Here is an 18,864-nt window from a genome sequence, read left to right as displayed (position 1 = left end):
CCCGCATGCCACCCCCACGGGTTCGGCACCCCCTCCCTGTGCAGCCCCCCCAGGGGTGCAGCATCTCCTCCCTCTCCCCCCGCCCCGCGCCGAGTGCAGTCACCCCAGGTATGCTCTCCCCACCACGTGCAGCCCCCCAGGGGTGCAGCGTCTCCCCACCCCCACCCCCGCCGCCCGCGTGCAGCCCCCCAGGTGTGCAGCATCTTCCCCGCCCCGCGTGCAGCACCCGCCCCCTTCCGGGGCACCATCCCCACCCACTGGGCCCGCGCGTGCAGCACCCCGTCGAGGGGCGGGAAAGTCTTTGGGACACCCGGGGTCACCGCCTGCAAGGTAACCCCCCGCCCCATCCAGGGCAGCCATCTGCACCCCTCGCCATGGGCCCGCCGCCTGCTCCGCTCCGCGTTGCGCCTTATTAAGGGCGGGTCGGGCGGCCGCGGGAGCTCGGGCCGCCGGGTGCGACCGGACGCGGCAGGCGGCGGGCGGAAGGCTCCCAGGTCCGGCCTCGCCCCCTCGAGTCTCCTCCAGCGCTCGCCGCGGCGGGGCGGGGCGGGGCGGCGGGAGCGGGCGGCGCTGATTGGCCGGCGCGGGCCCCGCTTGCCGCGGCCGCCGCAGCCCGCTGCGTTCGCACAGGCTCGGGTCCGCTCGGCTCCGTGGCGCGGCCGGGCTCGGCTCGGCTCCCCTCCGTTCCGCTCGGCTCGGCTCTTCGGCTCGGCTGTTCGGCTCGGCCCCTCGGCTCGGCTGAGCGGCTCGGCTCCGTTCGGCTCGGCTCGGCTGCCGGACTCGGCCGTTCGGCTCAGCTACGCGGCTCGGCTCGGCTCGGCTCCATTCGGCTCGGCTCGGCTGCCGGGCTCGGCTGTTCGGCTCAGTTGCGCGGCTCGGCTCGGCTCGGCTCGGCTGCGCGGCCGCGGACGGGCGTGCGCTGGGGGCGCGGGGTACCGGGCGCGGGGCGCGGGCCTCGGCGGCGGCGGCGGCGGCGGCGGCGGCGGCGGCGGAAGCCAGGTGCCCCCGCCCGCCCTGTCCTCTCGACCAGGCGGAGGCGTCGCCGCGGGCCGGGCCTTGGGCTGCCGCGTCGGAGCGGGCGCGGGGGGCGGCGGCGCGGGCGGCGCGGAGCGGCGGGGCCCGCAGGGGCGCCCCGGCCCGGTCGGCGCGGACGGCGCTCGGCGAACGCGGGCGGACGCGGGGCGGCCCCTCCCTGCCCGCGCGCCCGGGCGCCCCTGGCCGGCGCCGGGCCCGGGAGCGATGACATCGACGGGGAAGGACGGCGGCGCGCAGCACGCGCAGTATGTGGGGCCCTACCGGCTGGAGAAGACGCTGGGCAAGGGGCAGACAGGTGCGTGCGCGGGCGGGGCGGGGGCCGGGGCCGGGGCCGGGGCGGCCGCGCGGGCGGCGCGCGGCGTGGGGGGCGCCCGGGGGAGGCCCGGCCGCGAACAATGGGCGGCCCGTGCGCCCCCGTCCGCCCGTGCGCCCGGGATCCGCCGCGGGTCCAGCAGGCCGCTTCGCTGCGGTCGGCCGCGCGCGGCCCAAGGACACGCGGGCGGACGGGGGCGCACGGGCCGGGCCCGGCCGGTGCCCCTCGGGCCCGGCTGCAGGTGCGCGGCCCGGGCCGCATTGTGCGCCCCGGCGGCCGGGCCCATTGTGCCGCGGGAGGAGGGGGCCGCGCGGGCGCCCATCTGCCGTCTGCCGCGGCCGCGCTAATAGGCGTGCTGCCCGAGCAGCTGCGCCCCCGGCGGGACTCCCACCGCCGCGCGCCGGGGCCGCCGGGCAGGCCCGAGCTCCCTCCGCGGTGGGGGCGGGAGAGCGCGGGACCCGCAGAGGGCTGGACAGCGCCTGACGCGGCGGGGCTCGGGCGGGCGGAGCCTCTGTGACCCGCACTCCCCCGGGGGAGGGAGAGGCCGCGGTTGCTGGGACAGAAGTGCGTGGGGCCCGACCCGTGGAGCGACCCCGCGGCCTGGCGGAGGAGGGGGCTTCCTGGCTGGGCCCGACTGTCGTTCTGGGGGACGGGCCGGGTCTCTGCGAGGCCCAACCCCGGCCAGAGGCAAGCCCGGCCACCCTCGCCGGCGGCCAGCTCTCCCTGGCCCTCTGGGTTCGGCCAGCCCCTCATCTGATCCGCCAGGCGCGTTCACAGAGTCGCCTTTGTGGAAGCTGGGGCTCAGCCATTTTCTTTCTTCTCCCACGGCCGGCCTGTCTCTTGGTGTCCTCGAGGTCCCATGGCACTGCCTCTCCCTTCCAATCCGAGAAGTTCTCAGACCCGGGCAGGCAGGGGTGGAGGGAGGGAGGAGGAGGGCGCTGGCGCAGGGTGGAGGCTCAGCCCCTCACGGCTGCACAGAGGAGGAGCAGGGAGGTGGTGTTGGGAAGGAAAGTGGGCCAGGCTCTTGGGGGAGGGCCGCGGCTGTGATGTAACTGTGGCAGAGCTGCAGGAAGGGCTTTCGGCGGGGGCTCGGGTTCAAGGGAGCCGCCTCACCTGGGTGCACGGCCTTTCCCCACCTGCCACCGCATGATGGGCCGCTGGCACACGGCAGGGCCTGGGCAGTCGGGGTGGTGCAGCCTGGGTTGGAGGAGGAGGTGGCATTCAGCCAGTGTCCACCTGAGTTTAAGGTTCTCATCTTGCCCGGAAAGGACAACTGTAGTTTGTGAAATCCTTGGTGAAGGGAGGGCCCAGGGCAGCAGGATGCAGGAGTCAGGAAGGTAATCTAATTACGGTCTCAATAAAACGTTGTGATAAGGAAGCCTCCGCCTGTGAGTGAAGACACTGAGTGACGTGCAGTGCTGTGCCGTCCGTGGGTAGGGCTGCTCTCCACTCTTCACGGAGTTCTGCTGGTGGCGGGTTAATTACGGGAGGTTTCCACTGTAATTAACAGTAATGAATACAAAAGGATGGGCTGTATGTGTCTACAACGTGCTGAGAGAGATGTTTAGAAAACAGCTGTCCGAGGGGTGTGCACAAAGCGGCCCCCTCTTTCCCAGTTCTGACTGGCACAGTGCTAGCGCGTCGCTGGAGGGCCCTGGAAAAGGCCACCATTTCCGTGCGTCTTCCCGCTGCTATGGCTGAGGGCCACCAGGAGTTGGGCGGACGTGGGGCCCCGCGTGTGTGTGCTGGGCTGCTTGGTACCAGATGCCAGGAGAGCTGCCAGTCCCACGCCCGGGAGGGAGATAGGCTGCCTGCCAGGAGACCTCTTTGGGAGAACCGGAGGCTGGGCTTCCTGCCGCTGCTGCCACCCCCAGGACGATCTGATCCTGCCGGGACCTGGCCACAGGGGAGCTGTGGCAGCCTGGCTTGGGTGCCATTGGTGTGGGCGTGACTCCAGCCCCTTCCCCACGTCCGTGGCTGGCAGCTTATTGGTTTGGCCCCCTCTGTTCATCTCTCCTCTGCCCGAGTCCCTGGAAGCAGGAGCTGCCGACTCGAGGTGGCCCCTGAGGGGGAGGTGGTCGGTGGCTGTGAGCCTTGCGGTGCCACGAGAGCCCTAATGCCAGGCTGAGCCAAGCTGGGCCTGTTGGAAGCTGGGCCACAGATGTGTTCTGAAACCTGCCCTTGTGTGGGGAGGTGACATCAGGCTGCGTGCGGCGGTGAGACCACGCAGTCTCCCTCTCCTGGGGCCTGGGGACGCCCGTCTAGGCTCTGCAGGGTCTGCTTAGCTGTCTTCTTGTGCCTTTTGGTGGGAGCGCTCCACGGTCTCACCTGTACGATGCCCGCCTGGCTGGTTGGGTCCGTGCGTCCTACATGGCCGCTGTGGCTGCGGGGTCAGCCCCCCTCGGTGGCTGCGGGAATTGCCTCCTGTGGTCCCACTGCCTGAGCTAGGCCCCAGGCGAAGCCCTCAGAGCACAGAGCAGCCACAGAAGCCTCCTCACAGAGGGGGACATAGGCTGAGGTCAGGTGGGAACCCACCTGTCAAGGTGGCGCCACAGCTCTTCTGGGGGCTGAGAAAGGCTTTTGTAGCCTTGTTTGGGTTGGACCCCGTGGCAGTGCCGGGACACAGTCCCTGCCAGCGAGGGCACTGTGGAGGTGGGAGGGTGCGACATGTGGAGATGCTCTGAGTGGGACCCATGGGTCCAGGAGGGAGAGTTGCGTGGGTGGGGGGCCGTCGTCCACTGCCCCATCAGTGCGCTGAGCAGGGCACCTTCTACCCAGACCTGGGCTCAGCTCCTACGTGGGAGGCCTGGGAGGGCCCCGCAGGAGGAGCTGGAGGCCCTCCGGCCTTTGGAGCTGTTCTTAGGGTGGGGCTGCACAGGACCACGAGGGGCCCGCCTTGGGCTCTGTCCAGGGGCAGGGAAGGAAGGTGAATGGGATGGGACTCTTTGCCAGGTAGCAAAGGAGAGGAGATTGGAGGAGGGGCTGCCCTGCAGCTCACCTGGCAGGATCACCTGCTGTGGGGCAGGGGAGGGCCCGAGGCAGCCAGGGACCTGGGACATCCCTTCCAAGTTCTCCTCGGTCTTTGGGAGGCCTGAGCCCTGGTGGCTGCGGGGTGCGGAGGGATCCTGGGGTGGGAGAAGCCAGTGAGATGGAACAGGTGAGGGGAGAGAGAGCCTGTGCTGGGGAGGCCCTGGGGGTGACCCCAGGCCCGGGAGCTGGAGGCAGATGTGGAGGAGAGAAGTTGGCCTGGACTGGGGTGGGTTTAGAAGGTTGAGCAGGATGGGCACTGATTGGCTGTGGTGTGCGGGGCCCTGGAGATGGGGCCGGTGGCTAAAGAGTCCTGCTAGAGTGCCGTGCAGGGCTGAGCCCGGAGGGCACGTGGGCAGACAGGACCCCGTGGCCTCCCCAGCCGTGAAGCTGGACTCAGTATGGGGTGTGCTGTGGGGATTCTGTGCCCCACACCGCATCAGGCCTTGGCCATGTGACTTGTGAGACCCCAGGGATTCTGTGCCTCCCTCCCCACAACATCAGGCCCTGGCCATGTGACTGCTGTGAGACTCCCAAGATTCTGTGCCCCCCCCCCACCACCCCTTGTCAGGCCCTGGCCATCTGACCTCAGCTGTTTTGTCAGGGCAGCTGCCACCTGGGGCTTGAACCCCTTAGCTGCCCTGCATGGGGCTTCCGCAAGTCCAGATCTCAGGACGCTGTTCTCAGGGCGCTGTGCACAGAGCCTGGGGAGCCAGCATGGACTTGACATCCCTCCCTACAAGATCCCTGGAAAGGCCCATTCAGCATTGCTGGGTGCCACGCCAGTGACTGCACCAGGGCGGAGGCCTCAGGATGCTGCCCCGGCCTCTTCTGCCCTGCAGGCCCTCCTCAGGGAGCCCCCTTCCCAGCTGAGGGCTGGCCTGAGTGTTCCCCCAGCTGGGGGCAGGAGCCCTAGGCCCATGTCCCATTCCTCCCCTCAGTGGCCTTGGGCACCTCCGGTGTGTGCGTGTGCCCATTGACATGGCTCTCCCTGCCTTTTCACTGATAATGTCTCAAAAAGACACCCTGGGCAGAGGGTACCACCCAGCCCTGACTGTGGAGTGACCCTGGGGCTCTCTCATCACAGCCTCACCTACCCTGGCACTCTGGGTGCCTTGCATCAGACAGGAGACCCCCCAGGCTGGCCCGAGGGCAGGTCGGACCCTGGTTCCTGGGAACAGCCTGAGTGGGCCACCCCATCCCTCCTGCCACTGGCTCTCATGAGGAGCCATTGGGAAGGCCCCTTCGCCGACACCTGCTGGTGCTCGTTTGAGGGCTCCTGTGCTTTCCAGGCCTCAGTGGGCACAGACCAGCTGCTCGGGCACCTGGGGAGGGTAGGTTGTCTCCAAAGTCAGCAGCCCTGCTGGGTGGCCGGCACCAGAAGAGGAGGCGGCTGGTCCCCGTGACTACTGGCCGCCAGCACCCACCTGTGTGGGCTGTGCCTGGCTCTTAGGCCTCGTGGCACTGTGGGGCGTCATCATTTCATGCTGCGCCCTGCCCTCAGCTCTGGACAGCCCACCTAAGCCCTGGCCCCTCGGGAGCAGAGGGGCTGGTGCCTCAGGGCCCCTGTGTGCAGAATGGGGTTTCCATGGAGCTTGTGCAGGTTACAGTGACTAGAAACATTGTGCTGGCTGGGGGGACACAGACTAGCATCTGTCAGGCCCCGTGGGGCTAACGCGGCTGGTCCTCTGCTGCCCCGCGCTCTGTAGGATGTCCACGGCACCTGGCGCTGGGACAGAGCCCTCATCTGCGGGGCAGCCCTGCTTCCACCTCTAGGGCTGGCCCCTGTGTCAGCCATGAGCCCCAGGTCCTAGACCGAGCTGCTCGCAGGCCTCTCCAAGGCCTCGCCTCAGGGATGCCCGCCGGGTTAGGCTGCCCCGAGCCAGCTGCCTAGGGCTCTGGACAAGATGGAGGCTGGGCTGGGGCCGAGGCTGCAGGGACAAAGCAGGGATTGTGCCAGGCCGGCTGCCTTTCAGGGCCTGGCCCGCCTGGTCCAGGCCTTGTTCTACCGCCTCTGAGGGGCCAGTGTTCTGGGCCCAGCAGCTGGGAGCTGGGCCCCACCCACAGAGCAGCCCTCCCCAAAGTCCGGCTGTTAAAGATCAACTCGTTGTTTTCCTGGGCACCTCCAGCTTCCTGGGCTCTTTCTGCTTTTAGTCTCGGGGCCCATGGAGGCCAGGGCCTCCCTGTGCTGCTCTAGCCCGGGGCCCCAGGCTGCAGGCTGGGCCTGGCTTCCTCCCTCAGCCCTGGAGAGTGAGCACCATCCCCGGCAGATGATGAGGTTCCATCGGTCAGCATGCGTCTCACTGGGCACCGGGCTCATTGTTAGGTACCGTGTCCTTGGGCTGAGCTCGGGTCCTGTGTGCCCTGGGGGGTGCCAGCCTGTGAGGATGGAGCTGCCTTTCCTGGGTGGCCATAGCAGCCTCGTGGTGCTGGCTGAAGGGAACAACACTTCTGGGCTGGTCTGGGGCTGGGGCTGGGTAGGGCCAGTGGGAGTCCCGGGCGCCTTGGCCTGAGGGGGATGAAGGTGCCCAGGGCATTGGTGCCGTCATTGCCTGCTGGGCTCAAGCTGGAGTAAAGGGCTCCGGAGGGGTGGCTGGCCTTCCTGGCCCTGGGCAGAGGCGGGAGGGTGCCTGGATAGCTGCCTGCGTGGTCCTGCGATACAGAGGGGCGGCTGTGAGTCGGGCTGAGGCTCAGAGCTGTGGACGGTTTGCAGGGACACGGGGAGCCTGCCTGGCCAGGAATGTGTCCTCTGTGGGTGGCTTGGCCTGGGAGTCCCCGGGTAACCCCTTGTATGGGAAAAGGGGTCAGGATAGGGGCTGGCGGGCAGTGCCTGGTGGCCCTCCATTCCGAGGGAAGGCCCCTCTGCATAGCTGGCTTCAGGCCCCAGGTTCTGGCACCCCGAATAAGCTGCTGCTCACCCTGCTGCCTGAGCCGCCTGGTTGGGGCTGGACCGGGTCCCTGATTGGCTGGTTCCCTGCGTGGGGGTGACGTCACTGCCCCGGGCCGAGAGTTATCTTGCACCAGACGGAGGTGATAGGTGTGGTGCCCACCCCGGGAAGGGTCCTGGCCAGGGTGGCTGTGTCAGGCACCTTGGCACTCACTGCCCCACTGGGGGTGCGGGGGTTGGAGCGGTAACCCCAACCTCTGGGTTCTCAGAGACCTGGCGTGGCCAGATAGGGTCAGGCTGTGGGCCCTGGTGGTGAGGCCTCAGGCGCCCTGAGCAGCCCTGGTCCCCATGCTCAAGCCCCGCCCCCATTCATCTGTGATGGGGCCTCGGTGTACCATGGTCCTTGGTAGCTGCCAGGAGAAGTGTGGGATCCCCTGGAGCCCCCCAGCCCCTCTGCTTACTTTTGGTGTCTGGGGTGGAGGCTGGCCCTTCGCACCCACAGCCACCCTGGCTTTCATCCCATGGTGCCCAGGGTGCTTGGGTCCCCCTGCCAGCCCCCTGGTAGCTTCTTGCACAGAGGGTTTGCAGGGGGTGCAGAGTGCTCCCTCCCTTCCATGGCACAGCACACAGGCACCTCCAGCCAGGAAGCAGCTGGCAGGCAGCCCCGCCCCAGGCCAGAGCCACAGAGCTGTTGTGACTGGGGTCTCTGGCCAGGATGTTCCTGTGCTCCCTGTTGTGGGCAGGGCCCCTCCAGGGTACTTGGTTGCCAATGGTAGCTGAGCGGTCACCTGTGTTCCTGCCTCAGTGTCCCTGTGAAGTGGTGTGGGCAGGACGGTGGGTGGTGCCAAGGGTTATGCCTGCTGGGGCTGCGTCACCCTCAGGACAGAGCCTAGGAGCAGTGTGGCTTGTGGGTCAGGGCACCCGAGGTGGGGAAAAGTGGCTCAGACGGTGTCACTCACTGCCCTCCCCCAGCGTCTGGCATTTTTGTGGAGTTCTCCCTGGTAGGGGCGGCTGTCGAGGAGCTGCGACAGGGACTGTGGTAAAGCCAGGCCAGCCAGCTGGGGACACCAGGGCCACACTCTCCTTCCGGCTCAAGCTGGCGGCTGCACCCCCAGGGCTCTGGGCTGGTGAGGGGCTTGTCCTGTCCCATCCTGCTGCTGGCAGTGACCCCAGACACCTCTCACACCACCTGCCGTGGCCCTGACTTCTGTCAGGTAGGCGTGGGGCGTTTGGGGTACCCGGGAATCAGTAAGTTTGGGGCCTGACCCCATTCCCCCACGCTGTCGGGCCTAGCTCCTTTGTCCTTGGCACTCTGGGGTGCGGCAGCTGAGCCCCAGCCCTGTGGTTCTCGAGGCTTCTGTGGGGTGGAGGGCGTGTTCCAGGTCCTGGCGTTTTCACACGAGAGCAGAGGAGAGCACCCCAAGCCTGGCGAGCACTGCCTGCAGCGGCCAGTGACACCCCCACCTCCGTTGTTCCAAAATTGTCCCAGGCCTTGTTTATTGTAAACATTTTCTGTGCAAGTAGGACAGAGAAGCACTTGAAAACCTAAGAGCAATGATCACCCTGAGAAATCAGCACTGACTCCTAGAAACTGGCAGGAAGCCAGTCAGACACGGGGATTGCGACTTTAAAGGAACGTTTCTCAGGCCTGGGCCTCTGCTGCCAGCCCAGTGTCCCTGCAGCAGGAGCTGGGCAGGCACTGGGCTCTGCTGGGGCTGTGGACTCAGGCTCCCGCCCCGTCCATGGCTGGGGCTGCTCCCCGGGGCCCTGAGCCTCAGCGTTCCCTGGAGGCCCGGGCTTGGGGTGGGCTGTGAATCTCTTAGAAGTTTCCAGGTGGTGCTAACGCTGGTTGCGGGTCCCACTTGGAGAGCTGGGGTGGCGGTGGCCTCCTCTTACGTGACCTCTGACCCGGTGTGGCAGCTGTGGGTCCATCTTCTGCCCGTCCACATCGTTCCTGGGTGCTGAACGCTGCCAGCACCAGGCCAGGCATAGGGACAGCAAGACATCCTGGCCTGCCTCGGGACACGTGTTCTAGAATGTTCCTTGCATGCTACACATGTGCAGGTGGTCTCAGGAGTACACACCTCGTGGAAGGAGTGGGGCCCCAACAGTTCTGTTCTCTGTGGTGGGGGCAGGTAGTGGAGGACCCGGTGGCTCTCCCTGGGCCCTGTGGCTGCTCACCTCGGATGCTCTTGCCCTGGGAGGGGTGCAGATGAGGAGCCGGCCCAGGGCCTGGGGCTCTGCCGGGCTCCAGGTGCGAGGCTCAGCAGCCCCCAAGCATGAGGAAGGCATCCTCCCCGTCAGGCCTTGGCCCTCTCCAGGCTCCCGGTGGTGCTGGGACTCTGCGGCGTCCACTCCTCTGGCCCAGCAGCTGCCGGTGGCGGGGGCTGCGTGACCCTCCTCCCTTCCATCCCTGCTGTGTTTGGCACGGGGCATGGGGGCTCCTTCCGCTTAGGCCATGTGAATGCCAGGACGGTCACCTTTGGGCACTCGGGGAGGACCAGCAGATGAAACAGTGGCAGAGCCGGTCACAGAGCCATCTGTGTAGGGAGGCCCTGCCTGCTCCACAGGCCGCGAGGCTCCAGGCTCCGTGGGGCTGCCCTGCCAAGGTGCCTGGCCTGTGTCCTTCCTCAGTACGCGCCCCATCGTCACCTCACCGTGAGCAGCTGATGCCTGGCTGTCCTCGTGCGTCTGTATTTTGGGATTTGCTGCCCGGCGTCTGTGAAGTGGGGCTCACACTTGGGGTGTGAGTGCTCTCCTGGATGTGCCTGCATGTCATGGTGAATCTGTCTGGCCGGGATTGTCACAACCTGGAAGAATAGGTCACTCTTCCAGCCCCCGACACCTTTCTGCACGATCTGGGGGCACTCAGGAGACCCAGGGCCAGGGCCTGCGTACCCCTGAGTATGCTCCTGGAGCAGGGGGACGTCACTCCTGGGCCAGCAGCCCCATTTCCTGCAGGCTGCACAGAGCCCCCAAGGGCCCATGCCAGTGGCCAGCACGGCCCCTGCCTGTCCTCCCTGGTCTCCAGGGAAGGAAGCGGCAAGCTGTGGGTGGCACGGGGGCCCTTGCAGTGCCGCGTCTCCCGGGTCTCCCGGAGCGGACCCTGGGGCCACAGCAGGGACTTTCTGGAGCGCCCGCTGTGGAGGCGGGAGTCCCCGGGAGCTGTCCAGCACCGGCCGTGCTGAAGTCTGCAGCTGCTGCCTCCTGAGAGCACACCTGCTCTGGCAGCGGTCCTCACACCCCAGCTGCTGCTGGAAAGAGATGTGTGAGGGTCAGAGGTTTTTGGCAAGATCCCAACCTGTCCCCAGTGGTGGGTCTCTGGTTCTGCGCTGAGGGGGGGCAGGGGGAAGTGGAACGTACTCCGTACCTCCCTCTGGCCAGTCCCCCAGCCCTGGGGCCTGAGCAGACCCCTGACCCCTGCCGCTTGTGCCCTGCTGGGGTCCCTCTGTCTCTAACTTGTGGGGAGAGGGAGGGCCAGGGCCCTGCAGAGCTGCGGGTGCCCCTGCATGTGGGTGTCGGGGAGCAGGCACGGGGCAGCCCAGGGAAGTCTGGGTGGCCTGGCCTGTGCTCTCCAGAGGCAGTGGGTGTCGGGGCCCCTTGAGGCGGGCTGGGTTGGGGTCTGGTCCACGTGCCCTGGATCTCACTCCCAGGAGCCCTTTGTAACGAACTCCTGTGAGTCACCTTGTTTCAGAGCTCCTGTGGCCTGAGGGTGGGTGACTTGCAGGAGTTTGAGAAGGCGTCCTGGGGGCAGATGGGCGTGGGCGGAGCAGCTCCCTCTGCAAGTCCAGCTCTAGGCCACCTCCAGCTGTGCTTTGTCCAAGCCTGAGCCCTGCCTTCTGGGAGGAGCATCGTGGAGGGTGGGTGGTGCCAGGTGTAACCTCTGGCTGCCCCACCCTCCTCCAGGGACTCAGCAGCCCAGCCAGCCCTCTGACTCCTCCTGGTAGGTGAGGGACATTGTCTCCCTGGAGCTCCCCACACACAGGAGAGGGTCCTCTTGGGCCTCATGGGATCCTGCCTGGGTACTGGGGGAGGCCGGGACAGAAAAGAGGGTCTCTGGCCAAGGGAAGAGGGAGTGAGGCAGCTGACCACGGGGAGGGAATGGGTCCTGGGAGCCCAGCCCCCAGCAGAGGTGGGACGGGCACTTAGCTTGGCAGATGGAGCAAGGGGCCGCGACTGCCTGTGAGGAGAGGGGGGGCTCAGACCAGCTTGGATGTTGTTTGACCCTAAACCCCAAATCCCTGGGGATTTGTGACTAATCATGAAGTGGCACAGATGAGTGCCGTCTCCAGCAAAAGCCAGGGCAGCCGAGGGCGTCTGCAGATGGCACAGGCAGGAGGACGGGCAGGGCCCAAGGGGGCGTTGGGGATCACCATCGGGGGAGGTGCCTGGCTGCAGGGCCCTTCCTGGCCCCTCACCCACAGGGTGCTGAGCCCCCATCCCACAGACTGCCTGTGGGGTCAGCCAGCGTGGGGCCTCGTCCTCCTCCCGGGTCCTGCCCTTCCCCCAGGGCAGGTGCACTGCCTGCTGTGATGGGGCTGGGACGGGCCTTGCCTGCTGGAGGGTACATGGCAGTCGTCCCCCAGCCCAGGATGGAGGTTGCTGTGTGTGCCAGGGTGTTTGCAGCAGCCACCCCTCACCCCAGGCCACAACGTCACTGGCTCACTGGTCACCGTGGGGTCCTCCCTGCCTGAGCTACCCTGCTGGTGCTGGGCGTTGGAGCTGAAGGCCGCTCTCGGACCTAGGGGCCCTGGGCTCCTGGCCTGAGCCCCCCTCTGCTCCTTAAAACCCCCAGGCTCATGGGATGTGCAGGGGGTAGCGGAGGAGGGGCCCTGGTGGCTGTTTGGTGGGAAAGAGGGTAATTGACACCCCACCTCTGACAGTGTGGCCTGAGCTGCTGTCACCCCAGCTGGGTGGTGTCTGGCAGCCTTGGTAGGTTCCTCACCTGCTGGTGCTGGGTGACAGTCCTGTTGGGGCACCTGGTACGCTGCTGGTGGCCTGTGGACCCTGTGCTGGGGGAACAGAAGTAGGCTCTGTTCTGGGCTGTTCGGCCCCAGGTGGTGTTGGATAAACTGAGCCCCCAGTGACTGGGGAGGGCCAGGCGTCAAGCGGGAAAACGCTAAGTGCCCACGTGGGGAGGCGGGCAGGCGGGCTCCAGGCCCCTCTGCGTGGCCCAGGGCTGTGGCATCCCAGGGCTGGGGTGGGAGGCAGCAGGCCCAGCAGAAGGGGCGCACGGGGCAGGCCGGGTCAGAAGGGGCGCACAGGCTGGGCCTGGAGTTGTGCCCAAGCCCCTGCAGCCTCCTGGGCCTCGCTCACCTGCTGGAACCTTCCAGGCGCTTTGTCTCTTCGGATCTGTCTGCGTGTCTCTTAGAGGGGCCTGCCCGGCTCTGCTAGGATTCTGGGACCCTGATGGGTGTTCTAGCTCCCTCCCACCCCTCTTCCTACCCCTCCAAGCCGGGCCACAGCTGCAGGTCAGGGACTAGTGACGTGTGAGCAGAATTCAAGTCTGTCCAGCGGATGCTTCTAGAGCCAGCACCTTCTCCACGTCCCGCAGATCCAGTGTGGGGACACAGCGCCTCTAGCCTGGCCCCAGGAGCGGGGAGACTTGGCCCCGCAGCCATCCTGTGATGCCACTGCCCTCCCCATTGCCCCCGCTTGCCCCAGCTGCCCACAGGGGCCGACGCATCTGGGTGGGGGGAGCTGGCTCCCTGTCCGGGCCTCACTCCTCTGCATCCCCCTCCCGTCTCTGAGCCCCGTGTCCTCAGTGCTGCCCACTCCCTGACCCTGCCCTCCCATCACGTTTCCTCTCAGGGGAGTGGTCACGGAAGGGGGTCGTAGTTCCAGCCTGGGGTCCCTCTGCCTCAGCCTCCCAGAACGGCCGTCCCGTAGGCTGAGTGTCGCACTGCGTCAGCCTTGCCGTTGCTCTGCCTTCCCCTCCGTCCCTGTCGTAGGACCTGGTGGAGGTTGGGGTGAGGAGGGCCCCTCGGGAGGCCATCTGCACAGCCCCTCCCTGAACATCAGCCAAAGTACCGGCCGTGGGAGGGCAGAGGCGGAGATGTGGCCCCTGCCTCAGACCACAAGACACTCAGAGACAGATGCTGATGTTTGGGAGGGCGGGAGTCACAGGCGTGGGCCTGCAGCCTCTGCCTCTACCCTCTCCGTCCCTCCTGCAAGCTGCCCGCTGCCTGCTAAGCAGCTCTGTTCTTACCACGCTCCTGGGGATTACCTCTGTGGTGGCGGCTCCTCTGACGGGCAGGCTCTCGGGGTGGAGGCAGGGTCAGTACTCCCACCCTGTCGGAGGGTGGTGTCCTCGGGGCCCTGTGTGGAGTGCCTCCTCAGCCCTCGCCACACCCATGTCCTGGCATGCAGTCCCCGAAGCTGTGGCAGGCAGGCAGGTGTGTGGGCCTCCCTCTCTGGGGGTTCAGGGCAGTGGCTGAGGGGCCCAGCAGCATCCAGTGCAGCCCCAGGGAGGTCAGTCATCCAGGGAGTGGTCTTGGGAGTGGCCTGGGCCAGCTGGTGGGCTGGGGAACTTGGACACTGCCCTCCTGGCCCTCCACCTGGGACCCTCCACCCCTTCCCAGTTGGGGCAGGAGCCCATGTTGCTCCTGGAGCCCCAAGTTCCGGCTGGGGTTAGAGGGTGGGTGCCAGCCCTTGCCCAGCTTGCTCTCTGTGGCTCTTGAGGCTCAGGTGGCAGCCCCGCTGCTTCATAGTTGAGGAATTGGGGTCATAGGGAGTGCCCACAGCCAGCACCCCGCTGTTACAGGTGGTGAGCTGCCAGCCCCAGCCTCCTCCTCTATAAGACATGCCCTGTCCTGTCCAGGTGTCTAGGACAGGGGACTGACCAGTGGCCCCAGCTCGCCCTGAGGGCACAGGCCTGGCTTTGGCCTCTGCTCCCAGGCTTTGAGGACCCAGGGTTGAGCCAGGAAAATGGGTGCAGAGTGGTTGGGTTCAGGCCAGCTTGCAGATTGTGCTGGGGTGGGGAGGTCTGTCCTTTCCTGAGTGTGGCCCCAGCCACCGGCCCACACCTCCAGCCCTGGGTCTTGCCTGCCTGCCTGCCTGCATGGTGGTGACCCTATCCAGTCCTTGCTCCTTGGCCCCACAGGCCTCGCAGCCTTTGCAGAGTGGCTCAGCCCCAGGTGCCCCTCCTGTATGTCAGACCCTGGCCCATACCTGTGCCATTCCATCCCCAGCCTTCCCAGACCCCCCAAGCCCCACAGGTTCCTAAGCCCACCCAAGATGCAGAGACAGGACCCTCCCGACTCTGCCCCAGCTCCTCCCCGTGTTTGTTGCCCATGCCCCTGATGAGGTCAGGGTGTCCTTGGCCAGCAGCTCCTCCTGCCTGCCCTCCTCCCAGACTTTTCTTCCCCTCCCTGCCCGGCCACCAGAGGCTCCTCCTTAGAAGATAACTGAACATGTCTGGGCTGTTCCTGCCACCCAGGACCCCAGAGAGCTTGGCAGATTGAATGGGGGGTGAGGGAGCTAGTGTTTGGCAACATGGGAGGGGCGTGGCCCCAAACCCCTGCTAAGGATGCCACTGAGGGGCCCCAGGCTCTCGAGATGGGCCTCACAGAGCCGGCATGAGGAGGCTCTCTGAGGCAAAGACAACTGCGTCTAGCACCCGGACCCCTGCTGGCTGTGCTTCCGGAGGGGGCAGGAGTGTGGCTGTTGCTGGGCCACTGCTAGGCTTGTCGGGGGGGGCTGGCAGGTGTCAGCCTACAGCTTGGAAAAGAGGAGCCCCAGGGGCCTGAGGTGGGGAGGCCAGGTGTCTGCTCCCTCCGGGAGGGTGCTGAGGTTTGTGTGTGGGCGTGTGCATGTCTGCGTTAGTGCACACATGTGCGTGTGCACATCCGTATGTGCCTGCATACCTGTTAGTGTGTGTCTGTGTGTGTGGCATGTCTGTGCAGGTGTGTGCATGCCTGCCTGTGTGTGGGGACGTGTGTGTGTGTGCATGTTCATTTGTGCCAGCAGGTCTGTGCCTCCTTGTCTGCCTGCACCCAGAATGACAGGCGGAGGCTCCCGGGGGTTTCCTAGGGAAGGCAGCCCCAACGTCACCACAGCAACCTGGTAGCCGTCCCCTGGGCTGCCGAGGGTGGGGCCTGGCAGGTGCAGAGTGGAGGGAGCTGCAGGCCTCAGAGCAGACGGCTGTGGTGGCTGCTGTGGTGATGGCCGCAGTGATGGCTGCTGTGGTGATAGCTGCAGTGGTGGTTGCTGTGGTGGCTGCTGCGGTGGCTGCTATGGTGATGGCCACGGTGGTGGCTGCTGTGGTGATGGTCGCAGTAGTGGCTGCTGTGGTGATGACTGCAGTGGTGGCTGCTGTGGTGATGGCCGCAGTGGTGGCTGCTGTGGTGATGGCCGCAGTGGTGGCTGCTGTGGTGATGGCCATGGTGGTGGTTGCTGTGGTGATGACCGTGGTGGTGGCTGCTGTGGTGGCTGCTGCGGTGGCTCCTGTGGTGATGGCTGCAGTGGTGGCTGCTGTGGTGATGGTCGCAGTAGTGGCTGCTGTGGTGATGGCTGCAGTGGTGGCTGCTGTGGTGATGGCTGCAGTGGTGGCTGCTGTGGTGATGGCTTCAGTGGTGGCTGCTGCTGTGGCTGCTGTGGTGATGGCTGCAGTGGTGGCCGCTGCTGTGGCTCCTGTGGTGATGGCTGCAGTGGTGGCTGCTGTGGTGATGGTCGCAGTAGTGGCTGCTGTTGTGATGGCTGCAGTGGTGGCTGCTGTGGTGATGGCTTCAGTGGTGGCTGCTGCTGTGGCTGCTGTGGTGATGGCTGCAGTGATGATGGCTGCAGTGGTGGCTGCTGCTGTGGCTGCTGTGGTGATGGCTGCAGTGGTGGCTGCTGCTGTGGCTGCTGTGGTGATGGCTGCAGTGGTGGCTGCTGTGGTGATGGCTGCAGTGGTAGCTGCTGTGGTGATGGCTGCAGTGGTGGCGGCTGCTGTGGTGATGGTTGCAGTGGTGGCTGCTGTGGTTTCTGCATGGCTCCCCTGCATCCGCTGTCTTCTTCCCACCCAGCTTCTCTGAGCCTGGTGTGAGTCACCGGCTCTCACTGGCTCCCGCTGGCCACCTCTGCTGTATCCACTCCAACCCCACTGCCTGCAGAGGGCCCTGCTGCCACCTGAGCCCCTCTGGTCACACTGCAGTGTCCACACTGAAAGCACGTTCCTGGCCCCACAGAGTCCACTTGGGGGGCTTTTCACATCTGACCCTTGGCCACAGCATCACCCTCATCTTCCCTGCATGGATCTCCCTTCCCAGGCCCTTGTCTCTGCCCCTGCCCCACATGACCTTCAAGGGAATTGCTGGCCCCCAGGAGACCTCCTCCTTCCTGTGGTCCCTCAGGCCCCAGCTCTGCCAGGGCGTCTAGCAGCCTGGCCATACCCTCTAAACTAGGACACTAGGTTCAGAGACTGGATTGCCAAATAGCTGTAGGGTTCGATAAAAATATTTCATTGAGCTAGTTTTACAATATTGAATTGTGAAAATCAGTTAATAAAAATCTAATGTGATTATCTGGCTCCACCAGGATTGGGTCCCTGCCTGTGCAGAGGGCTTTCCCAGAGTGTGGGGTGGACCCGGCGGGGAGGGGCTGTTTGCTGCTCCGTTTGCCCAGTGTGCCCTCCAGAGAAGGCTACCAGGTCTCCTGCCCATCCTGGAGCTGAGCCCACCTGCCCTGCAGCCAGAGGGGGCAGGAGCTGCCCAGGCACCCCCTCCGTCACTTCCCAGGGGAGGGGTTCCTGCTCCCAGGTCCTTCCACTGCAGAACCTGCCTTTGGGCCCCATGCCCCCTGCAGTCCATCCTCTGGTCTCCCTGGGGTGGTCTGTGAGTCTCATGGTGTGGGGAGCATGAGGCGGGCCTGGCCTCAGGCCCCGGCCTCCCTCCGCCACTTCCTAGGACCCTTGGTCCCACTGCTGGGGCCTCTTCTTGGCCACCTGGCTGGTTCCCCTCCCTGTGTCCAGCAGCCCTGCAGCCCCACACTCACGTCCCAGGCATCTGTCCGGCTCCTGCTGATCCCGCTCGGAGCTCCTGGCTTTGGGGAGGGTGGAGTCCAGGGTCCCAGGTCACCATCCACCCCAGGAGTCCAGTGTCCAGTCTTCGGACAGCTTTTGTGGGAGAGCTAGTGAGAAGGCTGTGTGAGGTGGGGGTCTCCACACAGCAGCCAGCAGACGGGGGGTGCTCTGAGGCTGAAGCCTGTGCCAAGGGCCCCCGTTCTTCCCAGGAGTCGCCCAAGTGCTGTGGCCACTCCTTGGGCGGGTCCAAGGCCTGGACTCAAAGACACCTCTTGAATTCTACCATCCTGACAACAGGTAGAATTCACCACAGACCCTCAACCTGATTGCACAGGTTAGGGTCCACATCAGAACCCTCCCTCTGGGTCCCTTCTAGATCTGAGAGTCAGGTGGGGGGACATGTGTGTGTGCACATCTGTGTGTGTGCGCATGTCTGGGCAGGTGTGTGTGTGTGTATGTGCACGGGTGTTGTGTGCATGTCTGCCTGTGCAGGGGTGTGTGTGTGTCTGCCTGTGCAGTGGTCTGTGCCTGTGCAGGTGTGTGCGTATGTGTCCACCTGTGCAGGGTTGTGTGTGTGTGTCTGTGCAGGGGTGTGTGTCTGCTTGTGCGAGAGTGTGTGTATCTCTGCCTTTGCAGGAGCCTGTGTATCTGCCTGTGCAGGGGTGTTTCTGCCTGTGCAGGTGTGTGTCCGCCTGTGCAGGGGTGTGCGTGTGTCCGCCTGTGCAGGAGGTATGTGTCCACCCTTGTGTCCGCCTGTGCAGGGGTGTGCATGTGTCTGCCTGTGCAGGGGGTGTTGTGTGTCTGCCTGTACAGGGGTGTGCCTGTCTCTGCCTGTGTGGGGATGTTGTGTTTCTGCCTGTACAGGGGTGTGCCTGTGTCCGCCTGTGCAGGGGTGTGCGTGTGTCTGCCTGTGCGGGGGTGTTGTGTCTGCCTGTGCGGGGGTGTGAATGCATGTCTGCCTGTGCAGGGGTGTGCGTGTGTCCGCCTGCGCAGGGGTGTGTGTGCATGTCTGCCTGTGGAAGGGATGTTGTGTGCATGTCTGCCTGTGCAAGGGGCGTTGTGTGTCCGTCTGTGCAGGGGTGTGTACGTGTCCACCTGTGCAGGGGTGTGTGTGTGTCCATCTGTGCAGAAGTGTGTGTGTGTCCGCCTGTGCAGGGTGGTGGTGTGTGTCTGCCTGTGCAGGGGTGTGTACATGTCCACTTGTGCAGGAGTGCGTGTGTCTGCATGTGCAGAAATGTGTTTGCCTCTACAGTGGTGTGCATAACATTTGTGTGTGCTGTTTGACCCCAGAGGCATGTGCCTGGCCTTCTTCAGGGCCTGCAGTTCCCACTCTGGTTCTCTGGTCTGCCCCAGCCATCTCGCTCACCCTTGCTGCCTGGAGCTGGGCTGGGGCTACAGACAGGCAGCTGGTGCCCGTCTCCCTGTGCTGGGTTGTGCTTCTCGGGCAGTGGGACAGGCACTCCTTCGCACAGGTGTTAATCATTTGTGTTTCTCTTGAGAGTCGTGTTTCCTTAGTGAATTGCCTATCCTTGGTTTGTTTAAAACAGCTGGGGTGTTGGTGGTTTTGTAGTGAACCGATCAGAGCATCTTACATGCAAAGGA

General features: G+C 65.5%; 1 protein-coding gene across 13 annotated transcripts in view; it reads left to right on the top strand.

Annotated features, from left to right (window-relative positions):
• The first annotated feature begins 936 nt into the window (after positions 1 to 936).
• BRSK2 (BR serine/threonine kinase 2) overlaps positions 937 to 18,864 on the top strand; it is a 62,051-nt gene continuing 44,123 nt past the window's right edge. For 6 of the 13 annotated variants that reach the window (XR_005579798.2, XR_012518236.1, XR_012518235.1 and 3 more), the window contains exon 1: positions 940 to 1,330. Coding sequence is in view for 9 of the 13 variants with exons in the window: in XM_039470712.2 (XP_039326646.1) it covers positions 1,240 to 1,330 (91 nt within the window). In the remaining 4 variants the exon portion in view is untranslated. Of the gene's footprint in view, positions 1,331 to 18,864 lie in introns of all 13 variants that reach the window. The other 7 variants (XR_005579800.2, XM_039470714.2, XM_039470713.2 and 4 more) reach the window with 4 other exon arrangements.

The sequence above is a fragment of the Saimiri boliviensis genome, chromosome 6 (assembly GCF_048565385.1).
Source record: "Saimiri boliviensis isolate mSaiBol1 chromosome 6, mSaiBol1.pri, whole genome shotgun sequence".
Lineage (NCBI taxonomy): Eukaryota > Metazoa > Chordata > Mammalia > Primates > Cebidae > Saimiri > Saimiri boliviensis.
This window is presented reverse-complemented; position numbering and strand designations above follow the sequence as displayed.